General features: G+C 38.9%; 1 protein-coding gene across 1 annotated transcript in view; it reads left to right on the top strand.

The window, feature by feature from the left end:
• The first annotated feature begins 3,810 nt into the window (after positions 1 to 3,810).
• Positions 3,811 to 19,617, top strand: part of skap1 (src kinase associated phosphoprotein 1) — a 147,329-nt gene continuing 131,522 nt past the window's right edge. Inside the window, exons 1-2 of the mRNA XM_036539013.1 lie at positions 3,811 to 4,016; positions 12,949 to 13,054. Coding sequence (XP_036394906.1) covers positions 3,977 to 4,016; positions 12,949 to 13,054 — 146 coding nt within the window. The 5' untranslated portion in view covers positions 3,811 to 3,976. The remainder of the gene's footprint in view (positions 4,017 to 12,948; positions 13,055 to 19,617) is intronic.

Raw genomic sequence — 19,617 nt, 5'->3', positions numbered from 1 at the left:
TAACTTAAATCGTGGAACAGATTGAAATAATATTACTTACAAAATAAGTATGTATTATTGTTGTACACATGCCTTAAATACGAAAAACTGACAAAAAATAACACATCAAGCCGGTTTTCCAAATGGCAGTTGGCGAGGGCTACAAATTTGTTCGAACGCTATGGTCCCTTTAAGGATTTGTCTGACTACGTTAACTGCATTTTCTCACCATGCTCTAATGAAGGCTGAGAGTCACAGACAGCAACGATTGCCCCCTAGTGTCTGGTGTGATGTACGTCAATGGTAAAGCCCTATCTCTTCAACAGAGGTAAATACACAAAATGCGGCAGCAATGGACCTTCAGACACGGAGTCAGAGCCTTTTGCGTATGTCCGTGAAGCTACTGGAAGTCAGAAACGTAAAAGTCGATGAGAAAAATGAGATTTCAAACAATGTTGTTGGAACCAAACACAAAAAGTTTGAGTGTGTTTTCTGATATCCAGTTTTCTTATATGTGCAAAATGCCAAATGACAGAGGCATCCAATACCATACAATGCCTTGTAATATGAATTATTTGCATTGATAACGTAAATTGCATTGACACAGTGATTCAAGGACTGAATTAAATCTGTGTCTGGCAGTTTTTTGGACTTGCAGTCAGCATGTGTGATTTAGGGAGTGTGTTTAAGTTTAGTTAGACTCAACCATTCCTCCCTTATCAGTCTGTTTACAGCCTGAACAGTTGAGTTTTTATCGCCCCTGAGCTCTTCTGCCTTCCAATGAGGATATGATATCAGCAGGCCCCTTTCAGAGTCACATCACAGTGCGCCTGCCTTTCTGTTCTGTTTTGTTGGGCAGAAAGCCTCTGTGTCTGAGGTGTAAATATGGCCTCTTAGCAGCAGCTGTGGGAGTCAAAGGCTATCAGCCTATCCTTGTAGCAGACCTCACGGGCCACACACACGCACATATGTTACTATGGCAACCCCTCTTTATCAGCCTGGCCTTAATTGTGTTCTCTAACCTCAGCATAAAAAATACATTTCAAAGGGGAATGGGGAAGCTATATGATGGGGAAGGAAAGAGCTCAAATTCTTTCTCAAGTATGGGTATACTTGCCTTTTATCTTGAACAAACCAGTTTTGAACAGAGAGGATATGTCTCCCAACAGCGAGGTTGATCCTCAGTATTGTAAGGCAATAAAGTTTCAGTGCTGAGAGTGGTAATGGGACTGGGTGCTTCCATGTGTAAATCAAAAGAAAACATCAAACATGGACATTGTTGTGATTGATCTCTTTATGAGCAGCAAGCTCATATAATGAAAGTGTTTATAAAGTGTTTCTTTAATTTCTTCCTTACAGCACCTTTCAAAACAGACTTGGCCTATGTACACTTAATTTTTATATTATCCAGCCAATAACAAGGGCAATTATAGTATGGCCACATTAGATTAAGAATATAACTCCTTATGGTTATTTGCTTGTGTTGTACTCTACCTCACATCTGCCAAATGAATAAATCTAAGTGTGAATATACGGATCTTATTTGGTCATCGCATAGAGTATAGTACTTAATGGTAATGCATCCTGATGGATTATAGAAAGATTCATGCAACAAGAAATGATGGTGGACCTTTTCACTTTAACTAGTGGAAATTCACAAGCTGGCTTCAAGTCGCTCCTATGTGCCAATCAACAAAGGATGGGGTCTGACTGGCAGTCAAAAGCAAAACATGTCAGTAATCCAATGACCTCTCCTCAAAATCTCGTTTTAGTCTAATCACTTAATTATGTGTTAGATTTGTTAGATGAGTTAAGTAGCATGATTAGAGATTAAAGTGTATTAACCATCTCCTGCATACTGTAAGTATCCCTCTGTTAGATTACCCCAAATTAGTTCTCTTATGTGACTGCCCACTTCACAAGAGGGATCCTTTCTCCATTCACCAGTGAAAAAAGCATGATAACAACATAAATAATATATATAGGCATGAAATTAATAAGCAGTGTATACAGTGAGAGGCAAATTAATAAAAAATGATTCTAATAACATGTGGCCGCAGTAATCATCCACAATACTATATGCGACACCTGAGTGGGCATTCAAGAATTTCATCTTAGTTTATATTTTGTAAAACACACAGTTTTATCTTTTCACAGCAGCAATAATGGTAGTTTAATCTGAAGTGTGATAATCTTGTTGACATAAGGATTTGCTTAGAGAAGCTAATCTGTATTTAAGTGGCTGTTATCTACAGAGGAATTATTACTCTTCTCTGATTTCCTACTATTTCACAATTTGTGACATATCAGTCCATAGGTTTGAGGAGAGTTGTTTAAGCAAAGTAAACTCAGAGCTCAGTTGACCAGAAATGGTACCTGAATATGGCATTGAAAACAGCAGTAATATAAACAATAATAAATTCCATAACAGTTGCAAAAATGATGATTCTATGTAAATTCTATGTAAAAAACCATTTTCGCTGTAATCAGAGCTGAAGATGTGCAAGACCACACAACTGTGCCATGTGTTGTGACTGTGTAAATGTAAGTAAGAGGGTTGCTATGAGAGGGGTAATTTGAGTATCTTTGCCTCAGGCAAGGACTACAAATTAGCAAGTTGCCAGAAACACTTTGCCCTTAACTATATCAAAACATATTGTTTGTGTTGGCAAAGCATTTCATAGAGTTTCATCAAACTAACATTAAATCCATGCTGCTTAAATGTAGTCACAGCCAACATGCATATATTTTTATTGGGTGCCTCAGGCTGCTGTTGCCTGGCTTGCACAAATCGTGAGGTGAGACAGGTGTACTTCTTTAGGAAACTCCTTCTCCTGCGCTAAACCACACATCAATGGGATTACATCACCAAGGAAGGTGAAAGAAAGAAAAAAATGGGGGCAAGATGCTGCGCCTCTGGAATATCATAGTTGCTCCCCTGAGATGATGAAAAGTTCTGTGGCAAAGCATTGAAGTAATTCCTGTTGTGTTCTCACAAAGAAAAGGCCACGTGAGGTGCTTCAAAAATGTGGTGGAACAGTCACCGCAGAGAACACGCAACAGAGCAGACAGGCAACCAAAACAAAGCCCCTTTGAGTCTAAGTGCTACTCAGCCTCTGTACCTCAGACATGCCAGAGAGCTGTACTGACAAAGCCCCAACCCACAGGAGGACTGAGACCATCCCTTTGACAGGTGGCTGTCAACACATCTGCATTATCTCACAGCAAACCTCCAGGCTCCATTCTTGATCTTGGCTCAGTTTGAGGTAATAAGATTACAAATGTTTTTGCAAAGTCTAGAGTCAGGCATTACCCCAGTCATAAATGCACACTTGAAAATGAAGAGAGCTACACATGCTAAAGCCTCCTCTTGGCTACTGTAGTAAAATTTAAAAGAACAGCGACAGGGAGAAAAAGTTTGTTTTTTTTTCCTTTGAGCCAATGAATTTACATGGTTACAATTTATATAGTAATTAGCTATATAAATATAATTAGCTATCGTTGTTGTTTTTATAACCTGTAGAGTGCACTAATTTCAGGGACATGACTTGCGCATTGAGGTACATAGGTAGAAGATGTCTAAATGAACGGATGGTCGAAGAAACAATAACATTATGGTTTCATAAAACGAATACTCGTTTACATAACGTCTCTGTGCACCTGGAGTATGTACCACGACTACACCTGCCCCCAGTTTGTGTTGGTTTGTGTATGTATTTGATGCACAAACCTACTTTCGCTTTCGGTTTTAGGAAGCAGGTGCTTGTTCTTGTGCACGCGTTTGGCTTGGCTCAACCGCCTCCGTCGCAAGGGCGAGGAGCGAACGTGCGTCGAGCGAAAGAAAGGGTGCTGAAGTTCACTGAACAACAGTTGCCTATTTTTTCCCATCAATTTTTTTGTTTTGTTTTATTTAAAAAAAAACTCCCTATTTGGCTCTCTCAACTCAACCTTTGACAGAAAGCAAGTGGAGTTTAATATTTCAATAAGGGAGAAGACAATGGGGACATTCTCTGAAGATATGAGGAGACTTCTGGACGGTAACTTAAATTGAACTTTTAGACTAGTGTGCAAATATGTTATATGTAAGTGTAAATATTCTTTTGCTTATGTGGCCAGATTTATTTGAAATAACAGCGAACGCAGATGGAAGAGCAGGCCTGTTGTACGTTAGAGACATTTCTAAATACGGTGTGTTGTAGCAAGTCCAAAATCCAGCTACATGCTTTAATAAAGAATTCAGCCAATTATGTAATGTCTTTAATATATCTCTGTTCATGCCATTCATTCTATAAATGGTTACCTATTATGTGATGATGCAACCTATAAGGACCATTTCACGACCACTGGCATTGACAAGTACCAGAAATGCTCGTTTGTGATGAATCACAGATAATAAAGGAAGGCAATCCGATGATTATTCAGTAATGATTTGTGAGAATTACGTAATGACAGATCTGCTTTTAAATTGGACTTTTCATTAATTGTAGAAATCGCTATTGGTTGACTTTGTTCTATTAAGGTGCGTGGAAATACAGTTACTGTACAATTAGACCTAGTGATGTTTCATGTTTCCATCTTCACAAAGGTTGCCTCTAAGTTTTGACGTTTTAAAAAGTGATAACAGAAAGTAGATGACTTTAAAGTACTTTCTGGTGGTTCACAACATGGATGCCTTTTGACTGTGGAGATTCTGGGGCATAGGAGACCTATTTCACGGACCGCAGTTTTTAATAATTTTGAATATTACATTTCCCTGACAAAGGGAAAACATAAGTAATCTTGATTTATAAGTTATGTCTTGTGGGGCTGAATGTGAGTACCATATTACCTCTATTAGGTAGTAGGTCCTTTCCAGCCATTTGTTGTGATTTACTTAAATAAAATGACATATATTTATATAAAACAGTTTTGTGCAGCATATGGAGCATATATTTCAGTGGTTGTCACTCAGTGAACAAAGACCTAAAAGACAACATTTTAAACAGTGAAATGTCATCAACACAATTTGCATATGGGCTACTGGATTTTTGGCCTTTGACAAGTATTTGCATTTCAATGTATTGATGTAACATTTCAGGGAAGACGTTTTCATAAGATATGCAGAATTATCTGAGTTTCCCTGTGACATCACTGTCAGATAACATCTTGCCACCTAGGTCTCATGCCATTAAAATCAACAGTGTGTGGAACATGCTAATTGCATGTATAGCAAGGAGTTCAACAATTACAGGCCTCTTTAGTTGCTTGAAGAAATAATGTTGAAAGCAGATTGTGACAGGGTGGTAAGGTTACTCGGTTATCTGTATTGTTCAGTTTTACTTTCTCAGAGTTTGCACATATGCAGAGAAAGAAGCTTCAAAGGCTTTCATATGATTGTGTTCCAATACATCCAATGTAGATATGTTCTAGTCTGTTGTTTTGTAGCTTTGCACTTGGCTCTTCACTGTTGGCAGGTTGGTGAGACATAAGCAGTGAGCACATTTTAATGCAAGGCCCACTGTGGAACAGTTCAGTGTTGCTTGACTGGACATGTACAGTGATATGAGAACTGTAATATGAAAATTCATATTAGGCTAAATGGCACAAATGGCACAAAATAGACAAAACTAACATTAGGTATTGCAAAATCAAAACAGAAGTCATGAAAGTTTTTGAAATGGGGGCTCCTAGTTGCCTAGTAGTCTGTGAATGGGTTATATTAACCAGTTAGCCAGCTGTTAACTTTTTTCTGATTTCTTTTTTTTTTTTTTGTAGCTCACTAGATTCATTACCCTATAATGAGAATGCTGGGCTGCTGTACACTAGATTGTTCAGACAGACCAGACCAAGGGTATGTTGTGGTTCAGTTATTTTCAACACAGATATAATGGATATACTTAACTTTCTTTCCTTATTACTCATTTACTGTTCACATTTGGATTAAACAGTCCAACATCTTATCCCTCTGTTCTCTGGAGGCTCAGGTGTTTGTTGTATGTGTTATATCTATGCAGGAGTACACACTGGGATGGCTGTTTTTGTTGTAGAAGCAAGCATTTATAAAAGCTCAGAAGATTTTTTTTTTGGGTGGAATACTTTAAACACACTATAGTAAGGCTATACTAGGAGAGGTGTTATACTCCTGAAATGGCACTACAGTGAATCATTGCTAGTTGTGGATATATGTGTACATGTATGTGCAATGGATGAGTACCTAAGCTTTTATGTGAAATGTGATTGTATAGATAATATTTGTTGAAAACAAATGATCTGGTGACAGGGGCAAGTGTCAGAAGCATTCAGAGCGTTTCAGCTGTCAGCAAGTGGAGTGTGGACCTTCTGATTGCTCTGTCAGTAATTTAACTTTCAGTGATGCGGACTGCGCAAATATAGCACTCTGTAGTAATTTTGCTGGTCAATAAATAACTATGTCAAGAATACTGCCAGCATTCTAATATGTACAACAATATGTGAAATATTTCACAAAAGAGAGGGAAAAATATGGGGACTGTTGTTGGATTGTTGAAACTCTTTTTCTCTAGAACTGCTTTTGTAAAGGGAGCATTCCGCCAATGTCATACAAACTGTACTGGCAAGCTGTTTATTTTTCTGAACTATGCACTTACAACTGTATTCTGACTCTGTTCTAAACTGTACTGTAACTGTAGCTGAATCTGCTAACTAGAGGTGTGTACACCATAACATATGGGTTTTTTTTCTTCTTATATTATAAAATGACACAGTGTTACTCTCTCAATAAGGGGAAAGAGGTGGTGGCATATCAGCTCTCCACATAGCAGGTTTTTAGGTCAGTGGTGAAGCCCAAAAAGCTACTCTCAGAAACCTAACAGCAAACCGTCTGAAAGGAGAGACACCGTGTCATGCACACACATCTTCCATCTTACGCTTAATGAGCAGGCGAGTGTGTTTCGTTTTTTGATGTGGTGCAGCTCTTGTGTGAGCATAGTTCTACTTTTAGAGAGCAGCAGCCTTTCTTATATGTATATATATATATATATATATATATATATATATATATTTACACACATTTATATAATTCTGAATGGATGAGGGCTTTGTAATTCTTTAATCTTCTTCTTTTTATTTCTGTTCCAGTAGTAGAAATAGTAATAGAAGAAATTTTCAATTGTGCATTCACATAGTAAAAATGATTATTTGCAGGCATAATTATAAGCCTGCGTAAAGAAATTAGCCAGAGGTTGATTAATGACGTTGTCCATTTTTTGACCAAATATAACTGAAACAATAGCTGTTGTGAAGCATGAGGATAACCTTGTGGATGAACTTTTCCACTGCATTACACCGGAATGCTAGGCAACAAGCCCTTTTGTGGTGTAGCGCAACAGTGATGGAGTGAGTGTACGCTTGATTCTGGGGCCACCAGGAGTGTAACAGGAGGGATGTGGTGGGGTGAGTCAACGTTAGGCAGATGCAGAGCCTGCCTGCAAACCCAGCACTCGAATATGCCTGCTCTCTGAGGGCACACAGCTGAATACATCTTCCACTCTTCTTTGTTACCACTCGAGATAAATATTGTTCTCTCCCTTAATAAGCTGCATGATATAATACATAGAGTCAGTGGGATAAAAACAATTAATTCAGTTGAATTGTTTATGCTAGTTTCTATATGATTGGCTACATAATATACGTCTGTGGAGCAACTGTTTTATAATCTTATTTAAAAAACATTCTAATGTTAAAAGATGGAACAAAGTTAAAAACTTTGAATAGGAAAAAAGTACTCAGGCAGTAGTATTCTGAAAAAAACATTGATACCATAAAAAAGAGTTGCAGGGAGGAGATGAAGGTATGGTTTCTCTGTGTCTGGCACCCTCAGAGAAGGCCAAGCTATGTATTTGAAAGAATGACACCTTGCAGTTATTGCTTCTGTGAGCTTCAGTGCTTAGTGAGAGAGGGCATGTCCAGACTGTCAGTGGTGATGTGGATATTGCCGGCGTGTTTAATCTGATATGGTGTGCCTAAGAGCACAACCTCTGGTTTACTGTCATTTAGTTGCAGGAAGTAGTACACTGTTCATGGGCTTATCTCTTCCAGACAGTTATTTGAACAGAAGATGACAATGGAGATGTCCAGTGCTGGTTGAATGTAAACTTGAACAGTATGAAAGTACATACTGTGTTATATGACCAATAACTAAGATGGGTACTTGTACTGAACCTGACAGAATACCAGATCTTACAGGGTTGACATTATATTTCCTTGGTTAATAGACTGGCTCCTATAGGAAGGGTTGGAGTAAAATCATTGTGCTAATGAGACCTGCAAGGCCTGTGAGGAATTTTAGCGGTATGCCATAGTCCATCATATCAAAAGCTCATCTGAGATTGAGCAGAATGAGGACAATGGGAGGGCCTGAATCGACAGCTATGTGTAAGCTGCTTACCTAAACATAAAAACAACACTTTTCCTGATGTTTATCTTACACTTTATTTAGCATGTATATTAAACTCATTTTTTATGGTGAAGTTATTCTGTCCTGAAATTTCAGTTGAAATGGACACCAGTCACTTCAGCATCACTGCTGTCTGCCTCTGGCCTTAGGTCCCAGCAGACATAGTAAGGTAGTTTGAGCCTCTTTTCCCCATACAAATGCAAAATACGTTCAGTGACCACTTTATTAGGTACACCTTTCTAATACTAGGTAGGACCCCCCCCCTTTGCCCCCAGAACGGCTTGAAATCTTCGAGGCATGGATCCAACAAGGTGCTGGGAACATTCCTCAGGGGTTCTGCTCCATGCTGACATGATAGCATCACGCAGTTGCTGCATATTTGTCAGCTGCACATTCATGCCGCAAATGTCCCGTTCCACCACATCCCAAAGGTGCTCTATTTGATAGAGATCTGGTGACTGTGGAAGCCATTGGAGTACACTGAACTCATTGTCATGTTCCTGGAACCAGTTTAAGATGACGTGTGCTTTGTGGCATGGCGCGTTATCCTGCTTTAAGTAGCCATTAGAAGATGGGTAGACCGTGGTCATAACAGGATGCACATGGTCAGCAACAATACTCAGATAGGCTGTGGTATTTAAACGATGCTCAATTGGTATTAAGGTGCCTAATGTGTACCAAGAAAATGTTCCCCACACCATTACACCACCACCTCCAGCCTGAACCGTTGACACAAGGCAGGATGGATCCATGCATTCATGTTGTTTACAGCTAATTCTGACCCTACAATCTACATGTCACAGCAGAAATCAAGATTCGTCAGACCAGGCGATGTTTCTCCAATTGTCTACCATCCAGTTTCTGGTGAGCCTGTGCCCACTGTAGCCTCAATTTCCTGTTCTTAGCTGACAGCTACTGCTGTAGCCCATCCACTTCTTTGTTCGACATGTTGTGTGTTCAGAAATGCTTTTCTGCATTTGACTGTTGTAATGTTATTAAGGTAAGGTTATTTCGGTCACTGTCACCTTCCTGTCAGCTTGGACCAGTCTAGCCATTCTCCTCTGACCTCTGTCATTAACAAGGTGTTGTTGCCCACAGAGGTGCCGCTGCCTGGATGTTTTTTGTTTTTCGCACAATTCTCTATACACTCTAGAGACTATTGTGCGTGAAAATCCCAGGAGATCAGCAGTTTCTGAGATACTCAAACCACTCTGTCTGGCACCAACAATCATCCCATGGTCAAAGTCACTTAAATCAGATTTCCTACCCATTATGATGTTTGGTCTGAACAGCGACTGAACCTCTTGACTATGTATTCGTGATTTTATACATTGAGCTGCCGCCAGATGATTGGCTGATTAGATATTTGCATCAATGAGCAGGTGTACAGTTGTACCTAATAAAGTGGTCACTGAGTGCATGTTCTGAGGGTTGTATGAGATTAAAACCATGAATGAATTAAATAAGTTTATTACTCAATAAAAAAATAAACAGTAAAAGTGAAAAGCAACACATACATTTATTATATTGCAATTGACATGGCTGACTAGAGCTGTTTCTTTGCTCTGGTTAGATGTGAATCCAGATTGAAATACCTCACAGACCTGGTCAGAGTACAGATTGAAGTCAAGTGGGGAGATTAACACCATCTAGAGAGGTTGAGAAAGAAAATTTAGATCAAAGGGCTATAATAAGGGACATTGGTCTCATGATTGTTTCATCATGAGATTATTGATGGCTACTGTTTTTAAAGAAGAGGGAAATAGTCTTTTTCTGAGTGATTTTGTTGTAATTATTTTTGGTGGACGCTGTTATCATATTACAAGGCCATAATTATAATGGCAGCAAAAGCAGGGGAAAATTACATTTAGGCTGACCTGAGATGTATAGAAAAATAGTGATATCAGTCTAATAAGCTGGTTTCGGTTTTCATGTAGGTTGCCATCGCAAAACGTAAGCGTCAGTATCCTACAATAGAGAGATAGTGTTAAGAGAAGGGTTTGTGATGGAGGACAGCAAGTGCGTATATCAGTAGGTTAATTGGGTCTGGTTTTATTCTGGCATGTGTTTGTGCATATTTGGACACTCGAAGGCATCACAGCCTGTTTCTGAATGTATATTTGCTCAGCTCCGTGATGCAATCCACACAACAACTGCAGTATTTGTTTGTATTCAAGGCTGCAAACATGACATAAAAGCAGCAGGAAGCAGCAGAAGCCTCCCCTTTGTTTTCCTGCAGCGCGCTGCCAGCCTGTGCAAAAAGATGCTTTGCCTGGAAATGCAAATTAGTCACAGTTCCGCCATATGAGAAACTGATACAATCATGTTAGCTTGCGTGCATTCAGTATCATTGTCTGAGTAACACTGATGATAAGTAGCAATTATGAAAATTTAAAATTTAACATTGTGTTCTCAGGTTGCGAAAGTGTCATGGGTACAGTTCGTTGTACTACATGTGTGTTTCCCGTTTTGACCATTGTGAACTTAATGCTGACCCGTATGAGCATAGGTCTGACCCAAATTACACTCATTTTATTTATTTTGATTGAATAGTACTTACTCTGATGATGAGTCAGCAGTTTTGATTGAATGTAGGGTTAGTTCATATGAGGCATATAATGTTGCAGTTACTCGTATAATAATCATATTTGAATTTTTGAACATAATTAGTGGGCTATTTAACAATATATACTTGTTCATGATAAGTGCGTGCCATGAATCATCTTTCTAAGTTGTAGAAACATAGATGTAAGTGAGGACTGAATCGAGCATCATTGTGCAGCCTTATGCCACATTACACAAAGACACAGGCCTTCTGCTTTCAGCAGACTGTCAAAGTAAGTGGCTTGAGAGCCACAGCGTTCCCAGAACCAACCAAGTAGCCATTATCAAACTCTTAATTCAGCTCCCAGATAATAAGCAGCCTTGTGTGCTTGTAATAATGCTACACAAATTATAATTTACATTACTGCATAGCAACATAGTACAAGAGTATCAAGAGTGTTACCAATGTCACATTTTAGTTGGGTTATCCAATGGCCTTCATGGATGCTTTAACACAGCATGTATTCTCAATGGCTCCTCTCCCTGACAGAGATCTTCAGCATCACTGATCTTTGGCATCAGGCCAGACTGACACTCCCTCTGTACAACTCCTTTCCTTACTTGCCAGCCCCCTTTTAGCTCATATTATTCCCACACAGCTGACTGTCTCCCACTGAAGAGGCTGAAGTCCTTCTATCGCTTGCAACGCATTGATTTCTTCCTTTTCTTCACATCCCTTTTCTTCTTATTTTTTCCCTGACGCTTACAGCTGGTGCCGAATGGAGATTAATTGTGTGTCACATATCAGTATATCAGATGTATCAAAGCTGGCACCACCTCCTGACAGGCTGCACGTAGTCAGGCCAGCACGCGCCCTGTCTGTCTGCTGATGCACAATCACATTCCACATCCCGAGTTCCATATTTCCCCTGCTGCAGGAACATTTCAGTACTCATACTCACCCAACAAAGAAATGCCTGGCTATGGCGTTTAATGTATAGGCAACATAAAGAGGATGTTGCTTACTTTATCTAAATGTGATGTTATCTTTTGTTATTTACATACGCAGTAGATACTGGATCAGTCTGGCTGACGCAGCCAACAGTTTGTGTTACACTCTTGTATGCTGCTAGGATTGCATGCCCTAGAAGACACTGAAGTAATGAACACAGTTTACAATAGCACAACAAATATTGTACATTCAAAAGGCAAGTTTAGTCTCATTTTCCTTTTTTGATTAAGATACACGATATGGGAAAACACTGATTTCAATTTTAAAGGACAGTGGTTTGGAGATAAATGAGTCTTCTAGTGTGCCAGTTCCTGATATGTCTGTGTTCGCACTGCCACCAGGCGTATACACCTTACTGCTCTCGTGCTGTATTCATGTTCAAGGCAGTAACTCAGGGAGAGGAAATGAGCGTCCTGCTCATAAATATGTAAACACCAAACTGAATTATAATGTGATTGGATGTGTTCAAGACAAAAAAATCTCATTTAAAAGGTAGTTTTCCATTTGGACATTGGCTCTATAATCCTTGTCACCGTGGGCTTGAGAGAAACGCAATTTCAATCCTCCGTATGTCCTGTGCATATTGGAGAATTGACAATAAAGTTGACTTTGACTTTTACTTTGATAATGGCTTTACCTATATTTACCTGTCATTGAATGAGAGTTTAGAGCAGGGATAGACTCGCTGGTCTCTATGTTGTGTAGACATGTTTGTCTAACATGTTTGTCTGTGCATTCATTATCAGAAATGGTTTTCTTTCTTTTTTTAAAAAAAAAAAACTGTTTCCCATCACGCTGACTGCTTTGGAAATGGTAGTTTTGCTTTGTGCTCACAAGCAATTTGAGGTGAGAATTCACACCTTAAATCTCTGAATGTATAGGAAAATGGTTTTTCGTGTGTGTGTGAACGACATGTGAATGTGATGCGACTCATTTATAGTGTATTCTGATCAGCTGTGTTGATGTCTCACTATATAATACGTCTTATTGCCCTCTCCAGACTGTGAGCTGTTTGTGTCAGAGATCCTGCAGAATGAGAACCTCAGCAAGCATGCCCATGAGACGCGTGAGATCCTGCTGCGAAACTTCCATGTGGTTCATTCCAGGTGAGGGCACGTCCTCATCAATCACTCACCCAGTTACCTCTCTGTGCTGCCACTCAACCAAAGATGACACTGACAGCTGTCTGTTAGAAGTAGGCTGTCTGTTGTCAGGTAACAGTTCAGGAGCTGGAATTGCAGCAGGTACTAGTGTTTGAAGTTATTTTAACACAAACCTTCTTCTACCTTTGCTTTATAAACACACTGACACTAGGGGATCAGCCACATCCTCATATGATCCATCACACATCAGCTGGAGTAGTGCAGTTAGTGCAGTACCTCAGCATCCTGTGCTGCTCGTTTCTCGTGACTTGAAGTTCTGCTCTGCTTTGATGGATTTCTTTCCGGAAGATTTTGGAAATAACATGGTCGGCCCCAACTCACATGTACTTATATTAGATTGCTAACTATATCCTTGAAGTGGTGCAGCAGTGCTTGGGTAGCTACAGGAGAGACATCCATGAAGAGTATGTGACAAATACTGTTGAAGAGCTTAGCTGTAGTTTACTCAGTGAACTGCCTGTTTTTTATTGCATTCAAAACATGGAGTCTGTTTCTGCCTAAAGGAATGAAATCTTCAAGTTCGATTTGTGTGTCTTCACATGGGAGATTATGACTTTTTTTTTTTGGGGGGGGGGGGGGGGCATCAATTAACATAACTCAGTGCCTGCTATTTTTAACTGCATTTTTGTAGTTTTGAAAACGTGAAAAGTATTAAACATTGAGCATATAAAAATCCCAAAGTTTTTTTTTTTCTGTGACACATTAAAGTCTTTGTAGTCCTACATCATCTTTTTTTTTTTTTCCTTATGCATACCATTTTATCAGTAAAAGTAAAGTCTTGACTATATCCACATTGAACCTTTCAACCACTTAGTGCCTAAACTGATATCAACCTGTAATTTTTTCTGCTTAGTATCAGCTTTCTAATATTGCAAATATTAGTGACCAGTACATCTTGTTTGCGACAGTTAGGCAGCGTTCCCTTTTTATTGATGTTAACTAGCTGACCAGGTGGTAGCTAGCATAGCAGTGCTGACTAATGCATCACCTATAAAAAAAAAGACTGCTTCACAAAAGAGACAATATGTTTTAAAATTTTAAACACGGACCATGATCCTTCCCCTTTGGAAGGTTGTTAATGAAACATGTGGAAGCAAAATGTAGGCAGGGGTCACGTTTCTGTTACTGTTTGTCTCCTGCTAAAAAGGGAAACTTATAATCATATTTCATATGAGACAAAGTGGCATACATGTTTCCTTCTTGCTAATTGGCCAGGAGAATTCTCTACAGCAGAGAGAAATAGTAATGGGGGATTCAGTGTAAGTTATTAACTTGTCTGCAACAGTTTTATGGGAATCATCCATCAACACAGACACACTTTTTATATCTAAAGTTACGCCCAGCCCTGCAGAGCATAGATAGATTTAAATTTTATAGGTGCTTAAGGAGTGCATTTACAAGACAAGATTTAGGGGTATCCCAAGTAGAGGTTAGAGTGAACTGCCCCTGCTGTAAATTTTCCCCAGTCTATGAATTCAGGTAGGAACTAACTTCATCATCATTACTCTAATTACCTCCAGCACTGGGAGGTGGAGTGGGGGTTGTGTGATTGCCCTTTGTTGTTTTTTGTCTGTGTCTTTATGTGAACAGGAGACTTTAAAAAAATTGAAATGATGTGGTGCAATGGGAGGAAATAAGAGGGAGGAGGTGAATGGAGGAGGAGGCCTGTTGCTATGACAACTCTTATGCCCACTACATGTCAACCAGACAGCTCCAGAGTAGCCAGGATTGGCAGTTCTTGAGGACTGTTTTCTTTCTGTTTTTAGTCCATGACAGGGCAGGGCACTTGGGAGCGAGGGGTATCTGTACAGGGAGCCTGCAGAGGGAGGACAAAATAAACTCTGTGGAATCCTTTAAAATAGCCTTCCTTATATGAAGGTAAATATGTTGCAAAATGCGAGAGCTTGTAGACTTGACTTTGAGAACTTGTAGAATACGATGTGAGAACTTGTAGAACAGAAATCTGAACTCGTACGTTTAAATTTTCACTTGTAGAAAAAATGTGAACTTGTATGTTGAAATTTTCACTCGTAGAAAATATTCACACACCCTTGTTCTGAATGTGAAGTCACAGAAAAATATTCACAAATGTGTAGGTTGGTATTTACATAAATACAATGACAGCTGCAAACTTGTAACCCAACATTAACTCATATTTATTTTTTTTACTTGAGTCTATTTTCCAGTACAACCACAACTTGGTGATTACAACCACAACTCGGTAATTACAACCACAACTCAAAGATTGTAACTATGATTAAATTTGACGTTTGCACCCTGATTATATCTATTAGCAGTAGCTAATAGTAATAATGTGATAATCATTAATAGTGATAATGATTAGCAGTAGCTGTAGTAGTACTGTATCAGAACTATAATTGTAGTAGTTGTTATCATAGTTTTGAAGTACTGCAGTAATTCTGGTTGTGCGCTACTCATCCTCGCTATTGTGATCATATGGCCGAATAATATCTTCAGCATCAAGGTTGAATTTAACGCTGCTGCACTAAAGCAACACTGAAAAACTGACTTGGATTATGATCTGTTAGAAGACATTTTTTTCTGAGCTGAGAGCTGAATGAGAAGAAGAAAAATGAACCAATGCACCTTAATGAAGCACTCACTATGACACGAGAGCTCCTCTGTCAGGGAACATCATAATTAAGTTCCAGTGGAATGATGAAAATTAACCTTTTATTTTTCAATAAAAAATCCTATAAGCTGACTGTGTTCAATAGCTGATACGTCATTACATTTTCACAAAGCATTTCTTGTGCACACACAATAAACCTATGCCAATAACCTATGTTGCTTCCTCTCTGCCTGGTTTTTCAAGGAAATATTTGCATGTTCTTACCCATTTTAGATGAATCCTATATCTCTCATGAATGTGATGTTTTAGAGGCCTCTACCAAAGGGTCTTCATGTTGATCAGTGTATGCCCTTTGATTGTTCTACATTCATGCTAATATAGCTAGCTATGTCAGCTAGCAGCCCTTTGTAGTTTATCTGTAAATTTGCATTTAATATTCAAAATGATTTGGTGTCAAATTTTAGCCTTATGTGACTTACATAGAGAACTATAATGGTAATAGAAATGTATAATTTATTGTCAGTTGCCACTACTTTTATTGTGTACTCCTTGCAGTCTGTAGTTTAAAATAGTACCTATCATATCATGTCATGTAGATTGGACATTTACTGTAGTCCTTTTAGATAATAGTGTCATATTAACTTAGATGACATGTAACATAACTGGTAGAGCACATGCTGGGGTGGCTGTTCCTTACACCTGCTGAACAGGCATAGAATAACTGAAGAAAATGATATGGCCTTAAATACTGACTTCCTTTTCTGTCCCTTGAATTTGTTAATGGCAGTAAATTCCTCTGAGTTATGGATTCATCAATGGGCCTGCCGATAAGTGCTCTAGTTCCTGCTTTGTAATGTGCAGACATAAACTCTTAATGAAGATGTTAGGAACTCCCACATGTTAATATTCTACATCTAACCCCCTGCATGTATCACACCTTCACCAGCTGTTCTCAGCTTTGTATCTAAACTTTATGTCTGTGTCTATCTTGTGCAGTATTATCCACTGCGATGCCATAGAATGGGTCTCTACCTCATGACATAGATGCACTTAGTTTATTAGTTTGCGTTTATTAGTTAGCTTATTAGTTTGCACATAACCAAGGTCATGCACAGATTTGACATTGTAAGAATCAAATCTCCCCTTATGAGCCATCATCAGTGATTCCCCTGTCAGCCTTTGAGGTGCAGTTTTGTGCTGCAGAACAGGTTGTCTTTTTTTGTCATCTGCATAAATACTTATTGTTTCATGTTACAAATACCAAGTGCCCTGCATTTTTAGTCATTTCCTCAAATACACAACCCCTTTCTATCTCCCTTCCTCACTTGAAACATACCAATATAATCCTGATGAAAATGACTGAAATGAAAAATTTTTGCCTTCTGTACTTATGGAGGTAGCACAAGCAAGTAGATCGCCACTTGTGCTGCATTTTTGTGCATTGGAAACAGGGATTTGTGATACACACAGTGCAGCCCGCTGTGCTCACATTCATTTAGATCGTCTTTTGTTTTCCACAGCTCTCTTGCTGCTTCTTGACAGAAACAGCTGCTGAAACGTTATGTTGCTGAGTGGTCATTTTTTGCATTGTTTTTTGTCAGTCCTTCTCAGCTTGGCTCAAGAAATCCCCCACTGAATGTGATTCTGGCATATCTGACATGCTTTAAATTGACCTGAATCTTGTAGGCACCCAAAAGAGAGATTATCATTGTTTATGAGCACCTAACACAACACAAGATTGGAAGTTCTTGACCTGAGGAACGATTTCATACCTTACATTTCATAAAGAATAGTAACAAACCTATGGTAAAAATGTAATGCCTGCAGTGGCTAAATCAGAATTAAAGTTGTGGGTGTTGTGAGATCATGTTTGTAGGGCACTACAGTGTCTGCCGATGGATGCTCTTTGTTCTCCAGTACCTGGATCCTCTATGCATAAGGCATGTATTGCAGATAAACGCTGTTGACTTTTGGTTGCAGTATAGCATACCATTTAGCATTTTTTGAATATTCATTAGTGAGGTTAACAATGGTTGGCCCTGCTGAGAAGCTGGCTGACACTTCTCCCATAAATGAGCCAAAAGAACAAAAGGTTTAAAACAACTACTTTTAAAACAAAACAAAGGAAAGGAACCTACACTAACCAACAGCAGGGACAGCACCCCTGCACTCCAGCCACAAATCAGCCTTCAATTACTCAGGTGTAGCTTGTTAACCAATAGGCTGGCTTCCCAAACAAATCAAAACAGGTGAACACAACTAACAAATGATTGACAACAATTTACATCCAGGTTAAGGGACAGGTGGTGATGGCTCTCATTCACAGGCCCCAGAGGCACTTCTGGAGCCAGAGGTGACAACGTAAAGGGAAAAGGAATTTTCAATTTGTAGACATAATGGATGAAGAACAATATTCACTCTTACAAAAACATATTCAATGTTTAACATGAAATGAAAGGTAAAGTTTGAAATTAGGCCTTATATTTCATGAGGTTAAACAACCTGTGGGTCTTGAGTTTGTTCTTAAATGCCTCAGAGTAGAGACCTTGCTGTACTCGGTTTAGTGTTAGAAAATAAATATGTAACACTTTGTGGGCCGGATGCTGCTTTGAGTTCAGTTGTTTGTCTTCTTTTGTCTCTCTACGAGTAACAATGTTCTTGCTGCACTCTTTTTTTCCTCAGTTGTTTGTGGTAGGAAGTGGCTTTGTGGCTGGGGTCCCGGATGTTAGTTATTATCATCAGTGGTGCTGCAGTGTATCCTATGTGTTAATAACACAGTACTATATTTACTCTCTCTCATACATGGCAAAATATTTGTGGAGTAGCACTATGTAGATTCCAAACTATTCAAAACTGCTCAATGTGGTATCACTGCTATGTCAATCACATGTGAATTTTTTTCCTTTACTGTTCCTCCACCTCACTGCCATTGCTTTCAGATAGGTTGTTCAAAATGGCCTTCTCAGACTCTGACTGTGAGATGGTTTGTGACCAGTTGTGTGTCACTGAGTGGATAGTAACTGCCCTCTTTTGTCTCAGTTCATCATAGCCTGACAGTACTATTTATTTTTCTAGATCCTGCTAACACTTCATTGTCAATATAATAGCAAAAAGAAATTATTGGGCACATTTTCTTGGATATTTTAGTTTTTCTAGGATACACCATTCCTTTCATCAAGAAAATAAGTTCTGCTCAAACATTGTTCATTGCTGTTAAGAACTCTGTACTTTGCTGTAGCACACAGCTCAGTTAAATGCAGCTCTCACAGCAATGACGCAGAAGGCTTTGTCTTGCTGTTCTCCATAAAGATGGCAGTGCACTGAGATTTAATGTAAGGCATCAAAAGGTCACACTAGAGAGTTTGGTTAAGGAAAACGCAGGGAGGTTTTTGAAACGTAATTTATGACCTTCAGCCTGACATTGTTCAAGTGTTAAGCCCTCTATGTCCATGCTTGCAGTTATAATTGTTGCAATAAAATACATTTATGTTGCCCTTGGGATGGAGAAGACATTAAATGTCCTAGAGAGGATTGGGTCTCATGGGCAGTGCAAGTTTGGGTGTGTTTTATCAGCAGGGTACAGAACGACATAGTTCTGTTAATTAAAAAGAGACATAGCCACTCTTTCCAAAAAAATTGAATATTGTCAGTTCACTGAGAAATTTCTCTAAGCTCAATATCAGTTTATCTAGTATTTCGATTGTAATGCTCCTTTGAAAATTAAATCCATTTGAAAAGGTGAAGGTCTTTGGTTTTCTGTGTTCTGAGAATGATGAGTTTATTAACCTAAGTTGTTTGTTGAGAACAAACTGCTGTTGTTCTGTGAAATGGTAAAAATAGTTTAGTTTTGTTTTAAGGAAAGCATTTGTCAAAATGTCTTTCCAGACTACAGTAATATGCATTCACTTTAAAA

Source organism: Megalops cyprinoides, chromosome 1 (genome assembly GCF_013368585.1).
Source record: "Megalops cyprinoides isolate fMegCyp1 chromosome 1, fMegCyp1.pri, whole genome shotgun sequence".
In the NCBI taxonomy this organism is placed as follows: Eukaryota; Metazoa; Chordata; class Actinopteri; order Elopiformes; family Megalopidae; genus Megalops; species Megalops cyprinoides.
Note: the sequence above shows the minus strand (reverse complement) of the source record. Positions and strands in the feature narration are given on the sequence as shown.